The following is a 19228-nucleotide window of genomic DNA, read 5'->3' on the forward strand; positions in this document are numbered from 1 at the left end:
GGTGGGTCAAGAGAGGAATTTACAGTGTCTTGCATGCTGTGTACCTCAGAGAATTCCATTATATTTTCATCTGGTAAAACAGGGTTAATATGTTCAGATAGGGGTGTGAGGGCTGTTTCCTCAGGGGAATTAGTTATCAGGCACAATAGGGTTAATATTCAGACAGAGGCAGGATGGCTGATTCCTCCGAGCAGACTGTTACAGATTTGTCAGGCAAAGCAGACTCAGCAGAATGTAGGGTTTCTGTGTCCCTACTGTTATCATTACCCCACTGTTATCCCATTCCTTCCCAATTAATGCCCTCACTTTAACAGCAGATACCCTTCAAGGTTGGGAATTCAATTTATGTTATAATTCAGCCATTCACTATCAGACTCTGGATCTGGTTTTCAAAAATCAAGTCTGAAGCTATAAGAAAAAAATTTTTTTCAGGGCACACATAGAAATTTTCATGTCCTTCATGTCGCACTTGAGCTGGGAATTTGAAGCCTTGAGCTCACCCCTTTCTTTAACAACTGTATCCATTGTATTTAAGAACAACCAGCCAACACAAACTGTTTAATTCCAATACTCTGTTAAGGTATCAGATACACTGTCACTCAGAAGCTTCTCTCTTATAAGCATTTGAGTAGCAGTATCAATGGTGATGTTTTATGTATTTTGCCAATTCATGCCATGGACTGTATGTGCCATCTTGATCACTGGAAATAGAGTTATTAGTGCCTTTAAATAGAATTAGATTAGAGAACCAATTCCAAAGCACAAATTCACCCTTAAGATTCTATTTCTCAATAACCACTTTCAGTACCAAAATCTATATTACGGTTCCCCAGGAAAACAACTGACAGGATGTATATGTAAATGTTATAAGATTTATTATAAGAATTGGATGTGACCATGGGAATTAGTAAATACAGTTTCCATAGGGCACTGAATGTGAATGTTTTGAATTCCCCCAGGAGAAACTGGTGTAGAGATAGAAATTCTTCTGACTGATGAAATCATCAGTTTTCCCTTTAAGGTCTTTGATTGCCTTCAGCAATGAAAGACATTTCATTCAATCTCCTTTGATTGACATTTCATTCAGTCTCCTTGATTATATATGTAATCAGCCAAAGATGAAGTCAGTTGACTTAAATCCATGAAATATCCTCATGGCAATAGTCAGGCCAGTGCTTGCTTGATCAGATGACTGGACACTATAACCTAGCCAAGTTGACACATGAACTTAATTATCACACCATCCTAAAGAAGTCCTCAAACAGAAACTCCCTCCCCCAGTAAGTCTGGGAAACATGCGTTGTTTTTTTTTCTTTTTTTTAAAGATTTATTTTATTTCTCTTCCCCCCCCCCCCCCCATTAGCTACTCTCTGTGTCCATTCACTGTGTATTCTTCTGTGTCTGCTTGCATTCTTGTCACGTGGCACCGGGAAACTGTGCCGCTTTTTTAGTTGTTGCATCATCTTGCTGTGTCAGCTGTCCATGTGTGCGGCACACCACTCCTGGGCAGGCTGCACTTTTTTTGCATGGGGCAGCTCTCCTTGCGGGTACACTCCTTGCGCATGGGGCACCCCTACATGGGGGACACCCCTGTGTGGCACGGCACTCCTTGCAGAGCACTGCGCATGGGCCAGTTCACCACATGGGTCAGGAAGCCATGGGTATCGAACCCTGGACCCTCCATATGGTAGGCGAATGCTCTATCAGTTGAGCCACAACCACTTCCCAGGTTTTCTGTTAAATCTTTCTTCTAGAAAGCTCACTGAGCTCTTCTTTGGTGAACTCCCCCTCCCCCTCCCTGCTCATGTGGTCAAGTTTGTGAATTCTACTCTTGTCTGTGTCCAAACTTGGCTTGACTATTATTTGAATCTTGAGCTAAAGAGAAGACAGAAACAACCCACACACTTCTATCTCTGGGGTTGTGCCCTCAAGAGCCTATTAGCTCCCATTACAGAGATCCTACGAGTCATATTTGGTTCCCATCTTCACCTTCTCTTATGGTTCTGTGAGCTTCTTCATCCTTTCAGTGAATTCCCTTTCTGTTTCTATTGGGTAGAGTAGATTTCTAAAGAAACTTGACTGTTATAAACCCTTGAAGACACTGGTCTTGTTGGTATGATTACTTTTATTGCTGTCTTGTCAAAAAATAAGTAAATTTAGTGAAAGAAAGCTGTTCTGAGTATAGGGACGAGCTGTGTAAAATGACAGCTTCCCACTGAACTGAGAGGGATACGTCAGACCAAAGAATGACTCAGACAAGTCCAACTTGGTGAGTAAATGAGCATATACGAGGGTGCTTAGCTGGGTCCTTATCCTCTGTGGCAGGATAAGAGATGACACTTCTGAGCTCGATCATCCATGCTCACTGCAAAATGAGAGGGATCTTTTATAGTGTATGTCTATGTGCAGATGGGAAAGGCACAATCTGCATGTGAGGGGCAGCAAGACTTCTAAAGAAGGTAGTGTTACAAGATTTACTCATCAGTTACAAGTTCACAACCAGTTCCTGAGGCTTGCCTTTCAACTATTTAGGAATGGAATGTTGCTGCGATGGGAAGGGGAAAGAACTGGAAGGGTTAGGGGAGAAAATGCAAAGTCATTTATACCACAAAGCTGTCATAGAGGCACAAGAAGAAACAAAGCGGGACAGGGGAGCAGTAAAATGGCCACAAATCCAAGTGATTGGCCAAAGGCCACTAGTTGATGCTGAAGACTTTTTTTTTTTTAAATTATAAAGTCATTCAACTCCCTGATATGCCCGTCTCACAGCATTAGTACTAGGACCAAAGTTTAGATATGTGAGGGCTTAAAAGAAACTCACAGGTGGGTGTGTGATTTGAACATGAAAACACTAGAGATGAGAATGTGTGGGCTCCAGACTTGCCACCAAAGATCCCATTTCTAAAGCCTTTCAGAAAGACAGGAATAAAAAGAACTCAAACTTGGAAGCAGGACTACCTGGGATAATATATCCTCATCTTGCCATCATCCTCTACGAATCCTATGGGAACATGGGTGAAGAGATCTCAAAACTCCATCCCACACCTAGAAAGTACTCCAATCAGAGATCCCTTCTTTCCTTCCTCTCTGGCCTGATCCAGATGGTGTTCTTCACATTTCATGTATAACCTCTCTTAGAATTTAAATATAAAAAGGATGGAAAGTCCTCTAGCTTCCAAAGATTACAAAGAACATCAAGAAATAAAACAGATCTGGAATTTAAAAGAATATGGAATTTATTAAGAATTGGATTTTAAAAATAAGCACATCGAAATAGGAACCCAGGGAGTCCCTTTATCCTACTCCAAGAGACTTCTATGCCCTCCCACCCTAGAAAAAACACCCATTCTACTCATATACATTGGCCAACAAAAATGCAAAACTTTCAAAAATGACAGATGTTCAGCTCAAGGGAATCAATAACTGGGTCAGATGAGACCATTCCTGGAGGAGCCCACTGTTTGGTCAAACATGGCACCAGTTCAACACCTCCACCTTCTGGACCAGCTGCTGACATCAGGGGCTCTCTGAGCACAAGGCTGGCTGGGAGGCTAACAGCCTACTCCCTCATTGCATCTGCCAGTCGCTGCATTATTAACTCCTGCTCCCGCTCCTTTAGTGCCTGATGAAACCAGTGCATGGCTAGAGGGTCCAAATGGGGATATAGAGAAAGACTTAGTGGGTTTGCAGCTGGGCCCCAGAGAGACCTGGGCCTTAGACCATTGCAGAGCTTCTCATTCAGTGATTCTTCTATGCTGAACTTCATCATCCCTCCCTTCCTGGGGATGACTGTCTGAGTGTACCTGCCACATTCCTGATGGCTCTTTCTGAGCTTGTGTGTCACATCAGCCGGATACCTCAATGTCTCATAAAAAATCCTGTACCTCAGCTTCATGATGTTCTCTCTGCCTTTCATGTCCCTTCTCTCAATCTATTCTCCACACTAGTAAAAAAGATCTCTCTACAATGTATACCTTGTCTTATTCACTACTGCATTTCCAGCAGGTAAAATAGTGCCTGACACACAGAATGCAGTAGTGTTGTTAAGATGAATGCCATGTTCTCCATAAGCTTCAGAGGACAGTCTAAACTCCACAGCAGTACACAGAGGAACTTCCATGGTAATCTACCTATCCATCTCCACGACTAGACTGCAAGCCCACAAGGGCAGAGTTCCACTTATTTGTTTCTAGTGTAACGATGGGCACCTTTGAAGGTGCCAGGATGGGAAGGTCAGCACCACTTACCCAGTTTTAGCCAGTCAGGCTTATCTGCAAAGATGAGGCGGAATCAGCCCGGCTCCTTACACATGTAGTTCTTGCCACAGGATATTATCAACTTGTTACCTAGGAAGTGGCGATGGAGGAGCAGCTCTTCCTCAAAGGCACACATGTATAGATACTAGGGAAGAGAGAGAGAGTTGAGGACCTATTGGCCTCATCTGCCCCAGAATGCCAGGCTTTATTCCCAGACCTCACCTTTTTTAAGTTGAACCAGACATAAAGCCCAGAACCACGATTGAGAAAGGGGATCTTCAGAGTCTTCAGCTTATTTGTGATGTGCTTATGAGCTTCCTGGAGTCAGGAGTAGTTGGTGGGCAGGTATACTTTGTCAGTCCATTTTGGATGGGAGAGGGATGAGGGCCATTACAGATCTTGTGGCAGAGATCTTCCAGGGGCTTCCTTAGCAAGTACTCTTTACTTGGATTTATTTCCAGCTATTTCTATCCAAGACTGACTGTCACATTTGAGCTGATAGCACCCCCCTCTTACCTATGGCTCGATAGATCCTCTGGGCTTCCTAAGAGTGCAGTAGGAATGCTGTTTGCATTTACATCCCTGAGGCATGGAGGCAAAGCAGCCCTGAAGGGGGTTGATGTTGCTGGTGTCACTGCAGTAATAGCTGGGCCTCACACAGTAGACTCTGAGGAGCCTAGATATGCTTGGGATGCTCTTAGCTCAGTTATTCTGAGCATTGACAGCACATTAGCACCACCCCGGGGGAGTTTAAGTTGCTGGTGCCAAGGCTCTACCCCAGATCATCTATACCAGAATCTCTGTGGATGGGGTCCACAAATCAGTGGATTAAGCTCCAAGTAATTCCCATTTGCAGTCAAGGTTGAGAACTGGTTTGCACCAAACTTCAAAGGGCCTGGTACCTTGTAGGGAAGCTTCCAGTGGGATTTCTCCTATCTACCCCTCCTCTACCCAAAGCTGAAAATGAACTTTTCTAAACCACTTTGTTTAATTACATTAGTTTCATTATATCACAGCTTTTCGTTTCAACCTTCCAGCCTGGGTTTTGCTCTTCTAGAGAGAATTAAAAGCAGACTTATCTAAGTTTGGACCACAACATTAAAAGGTAAGTTCCCTCTGAGGCCAACATTCACTTGAGATCCAAGGGGGAAGGTCAAGCCAGGTGCTGTAAATCTAACTATACCACATTCATCAAATGGCAGCCTTCCTTTTGGTCACCTTGGAAGATGGGGTTAAGTTTTATCAGAGGAGCCAGGGGGGTTCTTTGTAATTTTTCCTGAGGCAAGCAGAAGATTTGGGAGGGAAAATAGACATTCACATAAAGACTGGTTACCAAACTTCTACCTTCAGGTCTTGGAGTACAACTATTTCCTTTTTAGACAGAACAAAAGCTACCAGACACCTAGAAACTAAAGCCCATTCTGTATTTCAGACCAGCACCATCCGTCCTCCCACTCTGCTGTGAGCTACATCCTACCCTCTTTCAAACTCCATATCCTGCAGGGCTAAACCTAAGACAGTAAACAGGACTTCGGTGTTCTGAGAGCAGGCCAGTGGCCCAAGTAGACCCAGGAATTTCCCATGGCCAAGTGGTCCAGCCAAAATGCTGGCCTGGAATAGAGCTCGGTACCTCTATCCTGGAGCAACTGACACAGCTTGTACTGGGTGATGTCAGAGATGCTGTGAAGATAGACAAAAGAGCTCACAGCAAAGACAACCTCCTTGCTAGGGGTGTACAGAGTCCCAAAGTGGAAGCCAGACGTGCCAAAATCCTAGAGGGAAAGAAGCAGGGAAGGGATGATCTGGCTTGTCTGCTTCTGCCTCCTGGCTCCCCTTCCTTTCCCACCCAGGAAGAGGTAGTGGGGCTCACCTTACTGGTGTCCCAGATCACATGGGTCCTGTTGGGGTCAGGCAAACTGGAGAAGAGACATTACCATCAAGGTTATGGAGGACTAGTTGAAGATTGAAGACTTCGAGTATATGAGGAGAAAGTGATTTGAGATCACTCCCAGAGAGCAGTCCCACAGGGACTTAGTTACGTTCAAGAAACAGTTGCCCAGTTAAGCCAGGAAGTCAATACAAGGTACCCTTGGAGAACTAGACTGAACAGCTTCCCAATGACTACTGAATGAAGTCCAGGACCCTCAGCCTGGCTCGTGGCCCTCCCACAGCTTGTCCCAAGCCACTTGTGGCAGTTTGCTCTTCATACATGTGGACCACTCACCATTCCTAGAATGCTACCCCAGCTTTGATGAAGCTGTCCCTTTTGTCAGGCATGCCCTTCCCTTGATTTGCTTGCTGGAATCCTACCCAGGGACCAATTAGTACTCCAAAGAAAGCCCTGTCTTATTTCTATTATTTCCCCAATTTTTTGGCACATGAAGTTGTCTTGCAGCAAGAACCTTATCGTTCTCATTCCCAACTCCAGCTGAGACTAACTCACCTTTCCAAGCTGAGGACACTGTGGAATTTGGTGGATTTATCAAATATAGACAGCATGTAAATCTCATCTATAGTCACATGTAGTTTATACCTGTAGATAGGGTGAAAGTGGGAGTACAATATTTAGGTTGTCTAATCTTAACTTATTTTCTTTTAGGATTTTCTCTGGGTACAGATTTATATACTCCTAAGATGCCCCAGCAGCCCCTCCAATCCTCCAATCCTTCCAAGGGATGTGGTAAGGTTGAAGGGGTTAGTACACAGAATGGACTATTACATCTGTCTTAGGGGTGTTCGGAAGAAATAGGACCCAAAAAGGAGATGCCTGAGAACATCTTATCTAACCCTTTAACCATCAAGAAGAGACCAATGAGAAGGAAGTGTGGGTCTCAAAATTTTCATTTGGTACAGGCAGGAACTCCCACAGGGTATCAAGCCATGGCACTGGGCCAAGTGCTTTGGGCATCATCTCATTCTCCAACAACTCTCTGAAGCAGTTCTATCATCTTTTTATAGATGAAGAAACTAATGTTCTGAGGTATAGAGTTAATAAATTATGTCTGGTATAATAAATTATCCATAATTAGGATAAATTATGCCTGGGTCTGACATCTTGACTATGATTGAGTGCCTATAAAGTGTTCTCATCATCTAGTCTCAAGTGGTGGAACCCATATACCTCTTGGCAAATTCCAGGTATTCCTTCAGTGAGTCTTGGGAGTAGATGTCACCCAGAGGATTCTGGGGGTTGGTTAGCACAAGGCCTTTGACCTTTTTCCCTTAAAAAGAACCCAAGAAGAACTGAGTGAGCACAGATCCTTCATATCTATCCCCAGTTCAGCCAAGGATCCTTTTGACGTCAGGACACCCAGTTAAAGCCTAAGTGGGATCTTGAAGCAGCAGCTCTCATCCTGTTCTATGAAGGGGAACAGGAAGCATCTCTGGGGGCTGCCATAAAAAGGACTTGGGGCTCCTATGGCAAGATGCCCCTGGGCTCATTCCCTGTCTCTTAAAGAGCCCACATGGTTTTGGAGAGCAAGTTGTATCAGAGCCTCAGTACTGCAACAATTTTAGGGCCTGCCATAGCCACCCTCAGCGCATGGGTCCCTTCTTGCCTTGAGCCTAGCTTCATGCAGGCCTTGCTCCAGCTTGTCCACAGTGAGCTGGAAAGCATGGGTGTTCACATCAGTGACCTGAAAGACAAATACTACCTGAGAACTGCCCATCTAAAAAGCATCTTTTTTTTTAAGATTTGTTTATTTATTTCTCTCCCCTTTCCCCACACCCCTCTGCCCCGGTTGTCTGTTCTGTGTGTCTATTTACTGCATCTTCTTCTTTTGTCCACTTCTGTTGTTGTCAATGGCATGGAAATCTGTGTTTCTTTTTGTTGCATCATCTTGTTGTGTCAGCTCTCTGTGTGGGTGGTGCCATTCTTAGGCAGGCTGCACTTTCTTTCGCCCTGGGCGGCTCTCCTTATGGGGTGCACTCCTTGCATGTGGGGCTCCCCTATGCGGGGGTCACCCCTGCATGGCACAGCACTCCTTGCGTGCATCAGCACTGCGCATGGGCCAGCTCTACACGGGTCGAGGAGGCCCAGGGTTTGAACCGCGGACTTCCTATGTGGTAGACGGACGCCCTAACCACTGGGCCAAGTCCGCTTTCCCTAAAAAGCTTCTAGTCCTTTATTCCTCATTCCCATAAACCCTGAACATACCAAGGACACTAGTCCCACATGCCACCTTTGCCCTAATTTCTTCACCCCTCCCGACCATCCCTCATATGGAAAGAGAACAAAGTCCATTACAACTTCCATCTGCCCTTAGGACAGACAGTCTGTTGCCTAGGTGCACTGAGAAGCAAAAGGGGCCCCATTCTGACCTCACTGTCCAGGTGGACAAAGACCAGCTCAACTTTCGTATACAGGCGGGAGGTAAAGGCAAAGCCACTGTAGAAGGGGGTAGGGATCAGGAGGGCTTCTAGAAACACAGGAAGACAAAGATATCAGTCCAGGATCTCTAGAGCAACAAAATTGCCAACAGAAGTTGGGCAATCCCTGTTACCTACCTGGAGATTAGGGCTTTTGGGCTCAGGTCCTATAAGACTTACCCATTTTATAGATATTATTTGGGAGGGGAAAAAATCAAGTTTCCTCTTTGCGGGTAGACTAGAGAAGGATCAAAGTGAGGAGCATCATTGTGAATGGCTCAGAATCCAGGGCATAAATGGAGCCAGGCTTCCGAGTAGGTAGAGTACTGGTCATTGTGCACGTGTTGCCCGCTCTGGGCCAAGTACTAGAGACCCAGATCCATGCACAGGGAGGGCTCCCATCTCTTGTCTTTCTGTATGGCTCAGGTTTTTTGGGCTTGGTGATCACTCATGTCCTTTTCTTCCCATCCATTTGGCCTCTGAGCTAACAAAGGACCCACTACTTTTAGCAAAACTAGCCATCCTGAACACTTCTCTCAATGCAGCAAGAGCCCACAAGGATCTGAAACCTCTGGGTATTGGTTAAGAGTAAGTGAGAACAGACCTCTTGCTTTTATTTGGATGAGGACTAATTAATTCCCCCCCCTTTTTTTTTTTTTAGATGTAGGAAATCTATGTAGTCTAAGCCAGTTTACCAGCGTTCTCTGTATTGGAGTTGAACTTAAAAGCCCAACTAGTAGAATGGGTTGGCACGATTGCCATCATTCCTGGGGCATACCTCCCTAAGGACTGTCATGTGTTCCCCTTCCATGTTAGACCCATTCTTCCAATGAAGATAATAGGAAGATGTCTTGGTCAGTGTAGAAGATGTTTCAGCACTTTGGGGAAAAGGCCTGTGTCACTGAGTGAAAGCAAAACTTCCTGACTTACCACCTGGATCACACAGAACCATGGCCAGTGCAGAGAAGACAGAGAAGCAGCCATTTAGAATAACCACCTGAAAGATGCACAGAGGGCAGAAATTAAGTCAAAATGCAAGACCTATGTAAGGAGGTTCAGCCGCCCTGTCTTCCTACCCTGGTGAGGGATGGCAGCAAGGCCAGGAAACTGACTCATATTTTCTGGATTAAGGTGGATAGGTGCCTTGCAGTAGTAGGTCAGGAATCGGGCCATTCCTTCTCATAGGCTGTAGACATACCCAGAGAGACACTGTAGTTCCCGGGCCAGGAGCCCCTCTTCATTCAGACCCCAATCATGGTGTAGACTTCAATCCTTTATAACGGGTAGAGTGTCCAAAATGGAAGGGATCTTTGCTACCCAGTCCAACCTCATTTTACAGGGCTACCAACTGAGGCCATCAATTCCTCGGGTCATGTAGACACTAAGTTTAAGAGCTGGGACAAGAACTCAGGACTTTTGAATTATAGGATGGTGCTGTTTCTACTATATCTGGCTGCTTCTTGACTGATCTTTTGCTTTAGGCATTTTCTAGAAGTTGTTACCTGAAGAACTAGGGAGGCTACCAACTAAGAATCTGGTGACTTGAATCTTCCCCTCTGGAACAGGGTCATGAATCTGGAAGTTACTTACAATGGATGCCCTTTAATATTGGGGTATTACAGTAGGGAATCCTCAATGTAGTTCATGTCACTCTGACTCAACTGTTGGCAAAAAGAAGGTGAGGGCAGCTAGAGCAGAGAAGCACAAGAGGGCTCATCCTACCCCTAATTTGCAAATGGATGTTTACTCTGCACCATCATGGCTTCCCAGAAGGGGAATAGGTATACAAGTTGCATGTTCTTAACAAATGGAACCACCTTCTTCTTGTCTTATATGACACAAACAGATAACTCACCAGGCAGTGCTTCTTTCAGTCTCCCAAACCCTATACTTGGGACAGAGGCTCCCATGGCAGTCTACCCACCAGAGAATACCTGTGGACAGAGCCAACGAGGCCAGGTCACTCCAGTCCCCAAACTCCTAAGCCCTACTCCTGTATCTGCCTCATTCTCAGGAACATTCAAGAGGGTCTAGACCTGAGGGGGTGGATCCCAGCACAGTTGTGAACATGGCTTACCCTTGTAGTCATCAGGTCAGTACAGAGCTTGTTCTCACTGATACCAAGGTTAAGGAAGCCCTCGAGAGGGGAGGAATCTGAAATGTCTTCTTGTTCTGCCCTATATGGACTTCTTGAAGCATGCCAATAAGCTACTTATCTCAGATTAGTCTAGAAAGAGCTCTCACTGCCCCACAAGGTAGTTCAATCTGTTTGATAACTTACTGTTAGAAGATTTTCCACTAACTCAAAGTCTTTTGGCTTACAAATTTCCCCTTTTAGCACCATATAGCTAAATAGTAATAGTTGTATTATTTACCAGCTACCAGTCAGTGAGTCCTATTATGAACCAGACACTAGACCAAGTGCTTCATGTGATTTGACCTAATTCTCACAGCTCTTAGGAAAAAGGTTCTCTTATGACCGCAGCTTTAAAGAAAGTGAAGCTCAGGAAGGCTGAGGAACCTATTAGCTTTGTGACATTTGGTGATTGGCAGAGCTCTACCTGCCTGATCCTTACCCAGCTCATATACATCTGATATTCCTCCTTCCATGTAAGGGCCCTTCAGATTATTGGAGATGTAGTCCCATGGAGCCCAGTGGGGACACCTAACCTGGTCTCCAGAAAAGCAGATGATTATCGACCACTTGTCATTCAGATATCAGGACACAAAGGGAAAGTATGGCTGGGTGCTTTCCACCAAGACCCGCTCCCTTCCCTTTGACTGGAGAGCTGCTATGAACCCCTTTACTGGAAGCCTTTCATCAGCATCCTGTCACCGTTAGGATAGCATCCTAACATTTGACCACGGCCTACCCTACCCACACTTCTTACCATAATGCTTATTGTCCCTTCTCTAGCCACACAGGTCTCCTTTCTCAATCACTCCAGGCCCTTCCTTCTAAGTTTTCACACATGCTGTTCTTTCTTCCTGGAAGTCCTTCCCCCCAATATGACTGGTTGATTCAGCCTTAAAGACAGCTTTTCAGACTTTCCCAGACCACCCAAAGTGGGCATCCCCTAATGCTCTTGGAGATATTACTGATGTTTTTTTCCCCAAAAGCTGATGCATCCATCACTGGACTAAGTTCCATGAGGGTAGGTTCACTCAGCACTATGACCACAGCCTCACTTCTAGTAGTTAAGACTTGGGATTTAGGGAATGCATGCCTGGGGTTCAGACATTTGCTCTACGACTTTCTTGGGCATGTTCCCTTATTTCTGTGCCCATTCCTTTCTCTATGAGAAGACCAATCCTAGTGATCTGAGCCCTTGGTACTTGTGCCCCTTTCTCACCAAGGTGTTCTTGTCCTCATGGAATTTGTCCCCTTGGTAGGCCTGGTGGTCCTGAAAGCTGGAGCAGAATAAGGCAGAGAAGTCAACCCCATGACTGGAGAGGTCATGGCTGAAATAGGCAGTTTCAGAATCATTCATTTGGGGAAGGGGCTGCTTGGGCATTTGGGCCCTCTGTCCACCTCTGACTTCAACCCTAGAGTCCAGGGAGGGGCTAGGCAATTAGAGCCCCAAGCTACCACTGGCCCCAGACAGTAGGAAGTTGGCCATCTGGTTCATTAAGAGGCCCAGGAGGGTTTCCCATTCATTGGTCTCCTGATTGTCCCCTGCTCCAGGCTCAGCCTCTGCTCTTGTAATTCCAGGTCCTGCTTCAAGTGCCTGGCTATCAGCTTCAGGAATAGCTCTTCTAAGGTCTGCTGCAAGTATAGTATTGCCTCCAATAGCTGGGGGTGGATGCTCTTGACTCTGAGGCCCTAGCCCCTCATTTGGCCATGGGGCACAGGTGGGGAGTCCGACTGGAAACTCATATTCTGGTTACTTGTATTGGCCTTGGCAGGTGGGCTGGAACCTGCATAGAAACAAACAGACAATTACCCTAACCGTCAAGTTCTGATAGTCCAGGTATGGTTGGGGACAGTCCTAATCAGTCACTGGCTCCTTCAACCTCCATGTCTACATTTGGTTCAGGAATTCATTCAAGAACAATGGCGAAAGAGGCCCCAAGCCCAGACACTGGAGCACTGTACTTAAATGGCATTAAAATATTTTCTGGCCTGGGAAGCAGACTTGGCCCAGTGGTTAAGGCATCTGTCTACCACATGGGAGGTCCGCGGTTCAAACCCCGGGCCTCCTTGACTCGTGTAGAGCTGGCCCACATGCAGTGCTGATGCACGCAAGGAGTGCCCTGCCACGTGGGGGTGTCCCTGCGTAGGGGAGCCCCATGCACAAGGAGTACACCCCGTAAGGAGAGCTGCCCAGCATGAAAGAAAGTGCAGCCTGCCCAAGAATGGTGCTGCACACACGGAGAGCTGACACAGCAAGATGATGCAACAAAAAGAAACAGATTCCCGTGCCGCTGATAACAGTAGAAGCAGACAAAGAAGAAAACATGCAGCAAATAGACACAGAGAACAGACGATGGGGGGGGGGAAGGGGAGAGAAATAAATTAAATAAATAAATCTTTAAAAAAGTGTTTAAAAATAAAATAAAATAAAATATTTTCTGGGGAATAGCCTTAGAACCTGTTTTACGGAGTAAGTGGGAAACTGAACAAGTAACTCTGGGTTTCCCACCCTGTGCTTCAATCAGGGCAGTTCCTGCTACATGGAGTATCTCCTGCCTTAGCAAGAAAAAAATTGAGTAAGTCATTCTGCTAAAATAAAGGTCAATACCCTACTGCCTGAGGATCAAATCTAGCCTGGTACCTGTTTTTGTAAATGAAGTTTTATTTGAATACAGCCATGTTCATTTATTTACGTATCACCTGTAGCTACTTTCACACCACAGGGGCAGAGTTGAATAGTTGAGACAGACCATATGATCCACAAAGCCTAAAATATTTACTTTCTGACCCTTTGCAAAAAAAGTTTGTCAACCCCTATTCTAGAACATCTGTCTTTCTTCTTATTTTCCCGAAGTTGGCCATAGCAGATAGTCAAAGCCTAATGCTCAGATACCTCAATCTTTCCATTCTCCCATCTCACATAGCTTCTTGTAAATACCTTCAACCTATTCACTATGACAGCTGCCTTAGACTCTTATCACCAGTAACTGTGGGCTAGATAAATGGTTCTCAGACTTCAGTGTACATCAGACTCACTTGGAGGGCTTGTTAGAACACAGATGGCTGGGCCCCATCCAGAGTTAGATTCAGTAGATTTTAACTGGTGCCTGAGAATTTGCCTTCCTAACCAGCTCCCCAGTGAAAATGTTGCTGGTTCAGAAACTATCATTTGAGAACCTCTGTCTATTCAGATTGACCTTCCTTCTGAAAACAAGTTCAAGTGCTAGATAAGTCCTAAAAAATTTCTTAAAAGCCTTGATAATAATTTTAAGAAGATCAGAAATCGCATACGCATGAGGAAGAAAACACGAAGCCAACAGGGGCCTCTAATTCTTTATAGGACAATCCTCATATCCCCAGATACCAAGACCCTTTTTGCTAAAAAAAAAAAAAAAATCTAGATTTATATCCCTTCTATCAGATGCCATAATTCTAGAAAACTCTTCTTTAAGAAACAGTCTACACACGTGTAAAACCTTATTGCTTTTTTAAAATACATTTTGACACCAAATACTCTATCCAACCTTTCAAAAATCACATTCATTCTATTTGTGATGGTGCCCACTGCAACCTATACTTCTTCATGATACTTAATATTTTTACTTGTTTAGTATCTTCTCAGGCCAGCCTTCAGCATTATATCCTTAGCACAATGCCTGTAGGAGGCTGACCATCTGGCTCATTCAGAGGCCCAGGAGGGCTTCTGCTCATGGACTGGCAGATCGCCCCTCTGCTCCAGATACACACACACACACACACACACACACACACACACACACACACACATACACCACGGTGAAGCTACAAAAAATAAATAAAATTTAAAGCAACACGGGGAAGTTTCTTTAAAGGTAACTCCCATAGTTAATGATTGAGTGGAAGAGGCACAATCATGAGGGTATTGCAGAGTCTGAAGGGATGAAGGACATTGGCCATGAAGATGGAGTGATGGCCAGATGTGTAGCCATGGGACAAATCTGTACCAAGTCTTGAATTAGGATGCTGTATTAGTCAGGGTTCTCTAGGGAAACAGAATCAACAAGAGATATCTGTCAATGGTAAGACATTTTTATCAGTGTCTCATGCAACCATGGGATGCACAAGTCCAGGTCCTCAGGCAGGTTGCAACCAGGGGCTCCAATGAAAGTCCAATGAAGAGTCTTGATGAGTTCTGGGAGACTTTGGCTGTCCAAAGATGAGCTGCAAAATTCTCACTCAATGCTGGAATCACTTCCCCTTTTAAGGCATTCAACTGATTGGATAAAACATCACTCATTGCTGATGGCACTCTCCCTGATGGATGTAATTGTAACCAGCTATTTATGATTTACCACTGTAGTAAAGTCAATGGTGACTAAAGTCCATAAATGTCCTTGTATTACAGTTAGCCCAGTGCTTGCTTGGCCAAACAAGTGGGCACAATTACTTGGTCAAGTTGACACATTAGCCTAACCATCACAGATGCCAACTTGCTTTTGTCAACTGTGATACAAAGAACTTCAGTCACCAGAGTTAAGAGCATATTGTTTAGAAAGAAACTGAACAGTTATAGGCCCTTATACCTGGCCTAATAACCCTTTGTTCCAAGAGCAAAAGCCTTTCTCTGGCTCCAAATCCCTCCCCTAGAATTAAAGCCTTCATTTCAGCAGGATTCTCACCCTAAAGACAGGCGGGTCACACTTTCCGTCCAGGTACTGGATAAATTAGGAAGGCACTTGGGTTCCTTTGTTTTGCTTTCCCCAGATCACCCCTGTTGGTCCTGAGGAGTGCTGGTAAAGGGCCAAGATAGTGGTGGTCACCTCCCTCCACTGGTCAAGCAGCTTTCATCACCAGGGGTCTTCCACCTTCTCCCAGGACGGGACTCTCACTTTTGCTGTGTCACCTTAATAGCAGAATCAAAAGCATGCCTGCTCCTTGGGCAGCTCTGTGGTGTCAGCCAGACAAATCTACGGGCCTAGAAATTAAGCCATCAATCCAGGGTAGGCTGAATTAAGGGCTGTCTGCTTGGATTTCTTGCCCTGGAGCCCACACTAGTCTGTCCCATCCATGCAGTCCTTAGCCAAGGACTCCAGGTACACAGGAAATGGGGCTCAGGAAGGGATAGGGAAGCTGGAAGGACACTGAGGCCCAGTAGGCCGCTGGAGGAAGGAGGCTGTTTAAAACAGAGGAGAACCTCTTCAGGAAGGTTCATGTTATAGAAAATAGGAACCAAGGTAAGTAACTGAGAAAAAAATGCTTTCATGGTAAAAATGTGTTTTCTGACAATGTTATATGAGGCAAGGCAAGGAGGAAATCTGGAAGTTGGACCTCCACTGCTACTTGTCTTTTCTATAGGAAAAGTTCATTGTCAACAATGCTGTACCACAAAGGCAATGATGCCCAAACCTCAAACCTAAATTGGCTGATATTGGACTATCCCAGCCCTCTCCTTGAGTCTTTTCGGCTATCTATATTCTTGGTTTCAATACTCCTCAGCCTGCAACAACCTGATCTCCCCAGTCACACTCAGAGGCCTTCTGCAGCAGCTAGGAGCAGTGCTGCAGGGCCAGTCTAGCATGTGCTGACATTCCCCTGCCCAGAGCTGAAGGACAGATTTGAATAGTAGAAACTGGGAAGGAAGAATGGACATTGGAAGTGAACCAGAAATAGGCTGGTCTCCTGTTCACATCTGGGATGCTAGCACATGGCATATCATTTATACCATGTAATACTTTTAACACTACCGTTTTTAGTTTTAAGTGCACCCTATAAGTCCTTCTAGCTCTGTCTTGCCCCTCTAGCTTTCCCTTCCCTTGTCATATCCCTGTCTCCTCTGGTATCTCAGTATTCTAATTAAATTCAAATATATGTAGGGGACATAAAAAAGAAAGAAAGTTGCCATTTTGATCCTGCCATGAGAGAGAGGATCTCTAGCAGGCAAAGGTTAAGCACAAAATCCCAAGAGGCTGGCCTCACGGAGCAGCTCAAGGCTGGAGGGACTAGCCATATATGCCCAGTAGCCCACAGCTGACCTTGGGAAGAAAGCAGAGCAGCTGAGACAGAGAGGAGGCCCAAGAGACAAGCTCTATGCTAATCCCTGGGAGATGGCAGATTCTGAAGGGGAAGGCAGGGACTTTGCAGAGATCAACCGCTATCTTGCTTCACCATGTGGAAGGACACCAGGATCACCAGTAACTGACTTTGGTGAGAAAGCATGTCTGATGGTGCTTTCATTTGGACATTTTACTACCTTAAAACTGTACTTTGGTCTGGAAAGCCATATGGTTCTTCTCGAAGTATTGTAAGGAAAATTGGCACTAATTTATCTCTGATTCAGTGTCCAAGAGTTCAATTTCAGCTTACCGGCCATGCAACAGAATGGAGTCCCAACCACCGAGGCGAGGACACAGTGGCATCTTGTGCTGATGTTGGATGGGAACCAAAGAAGATGCAGAGTGTTCCTCAAGATTAAGGTCAGAGGTCAGGTCAAAGCAACAGCTTCAGGAGGATTTTCCTTTCTTTGAGAAGCTCCTGAGCAGGCATATTTCCTCACCAAACCTGACTCAAGAAGAGACTGAGGACTACAACAGTGGCGAATGAGGAAGCACTGCAGAAGATCGGTGTTCTTGAAAATGTACTTGCCACTTTCAGAGCTCAAATTGCCAAAAGCATGACTGTAAGAGGCAGAATCTCCTTGCAAGTAACTCAGATTCGACCAAAACTGCACCACCCTCTGTCCCACCTCTGCCACCACCACCTCCTTTCCGTCTAGCAGGGTTCCCTGAAAGTACATCTGCTATGGACCCGATTAGAGAGTAGAGAGAGAAAAAGCCAATGCTGGAAAGACTTTAGTCAAGAAGAGTCCAAAGAAATTGACATGCCAAATATGCTAGAATCCTTAAAGATATGACTAGTGTAAAACTTCGTTCTGCCAGTGGACCCTCTTGACCCTGCTGCCCTCATTACAGAGGCTCTGAAAAAGAAATTTGCTCATCGGTATCGAAGCGATAGCCAAAGTGAAGTTGAGAAAGTAATTCCAAAGTCAGCCTCAGAGACTACCTCAGAAACAGTGTTGCTTGGGCCACACATGTTGAGATCTACAGGAAAAAGGAAGTCTTTAATGACAGTGTTTCAAATTTCTAAATAGACAACGAGTTGAGAAAGATGATCTTGGTTCCACTGTTGGTTTGTTAGAGTTAAGTTTAGCCAGCAGAAATCAACTCCCCTGAGTAAATATCTGACTATTCAGTGGCCTTCTTTTAAAACTACTTAGAGGTTTAAGCATAACAAAAGCATGAAGTTAATGAGCTATGCAGTATTCTGATATTTTTGATGAATAGTGAGGATGTTCGAGTTTTCAATCAGGAAAACAATTGCATGGATTTGAGAACTTAGAAAGGATATTTGTGAATGTTACTGTGGGTTTTTTAATTCCTGAATGCTAATTTACCTGCACAAATATTTTATATGCATATACTGAGATATAAAAGAGTTTATATAAAAATTAGTAATGATGGCAGTGAGGGTACTGTTGTCCTCATTTGTTTTCAATGATAATTTACTACAAAAAGACGGAACAGCTCGTATGACATAAGTTGATGCAGTGAACAGTTTCCATCTTACATTTCTCTCACATTTTGGGGGAGGTGGGGTTTGAGCAGGAACAGGATGCTCACAGCTGAAATTTCAGAAAGCTCTTAAAGGGAAGTAGAGGACCATGAGGGCTATTTCCCCCTCAGTGCCACACAGTGCTGAGGAAGATGTAGTTGTCAAGTAGTGAGGAATCAAATTATTCAATTCCTTTCAAAATAAAAATCAAAATGTACCATCTTTTTTTCTGTTTAATAAATGGCATGGTAAAATTGTTGCTAAGTTAGCAAAACTTCTGGAAATGTCAGCATAATGGAGGTTTAAACTTTAATATTGGTTAAAATATTAGCTTTATAATGAAACTTTTTGAATAGATGAAAGTTCCCTATAAATTATTTATCATTGGTCAAAATCCTATTGGGTTGAATTATGTTGTACAACATAAACTTAGGTACTCTTGGAAAGTGGAAAGCTGCCTTTCTTACATTTTATTGAAAATATGTATAGTGTTCTAAATATTAAAATTAGTTCAAGTAATTACATGGATTGTTTATTCAGCTTAAATATGAACTGTGGTTTATTTTACACATTATTGATAATTGTAATTGTTTTACATAGTTTTAAGATTCTGCCTTTAAATAGAAACTCAGAAAGTTTACCTGTCATACATATTTTGGCCTCTTAAGAAATTTATATTTGTATTGAATTATGGCCAATATTCCAGCATAAGGAAGTTACTGTTTTGAAATAAAGCAAATTGTCTTATTTTCCTGGAAAAAAAATATATTTATAGGGATTATAGAGTCTTCTTTATGTGTATGGCAGAGGAGAGTGACATGTTTGGGAATATAGATCACTAAATACAACATAAAAAGTGAAAGCTCAGGTAGAAGTAGCCTTG

The 19228-nt window shown here is 44.2% G+C and overlaps 1 protein-coding gene and 1 pseudogene across 1 annotated transcript; one reads left to right on the top strand and one right to left on the bottom strand.

The window, feature by feature from the left end:
• Window positions 1-3559: 3559 nt before the first annotated feature.
• Window positions 3560-12501, bottom strand: LOC101438769 (probable inactive 1-aminocyclopropane-1-carboxylate synthase-like protein 2). The gene is given in 15 exon segments (XM_004467283.1): window positions 3560-3642; window positions 4248-4401; window positions 4479-4624; window positions 5890-6028; window positions 6127-6172; window positions 6700-6789; window positions 7378-7477; window positions 7789-7891; window positions 8577-8674; window positions 9555-9621; window positions 9741-9810; window positions 10215-10285; window positions 10702-10761; window positions 11978-12298; window positions 12301-12501. Coding segments are annotated over 15 exon segments (1749 nt in total).
• A 4450-nt stretch (window positions 12502-16951) lies between these two features.
• Window positions 16952-17884, top strand: LOC131280207 (mitochondrial fission regulator 1 pseudogene; annotated as a pseudogene).
• The last annotated feature ends 1344 nt before the right edge of the window (window positions 17885-19228 follow it).

Source organism: Dasypus novemcinctus, chromosome 10, assembly GCF_030445035.2.
Source record: "Dasypus novemcinctus isolate mDasNov1 chromosome 10, mDasNov1.1.hap2, whole genome shotgun sequence".
In the NCBI taxonomy this organism is placed as follows: Eukaryota; Metazoa; Chordata; class Mammalia; order Cingulata; family Dasypodidae; genus Dasypus; species Dasypus novemcinctus.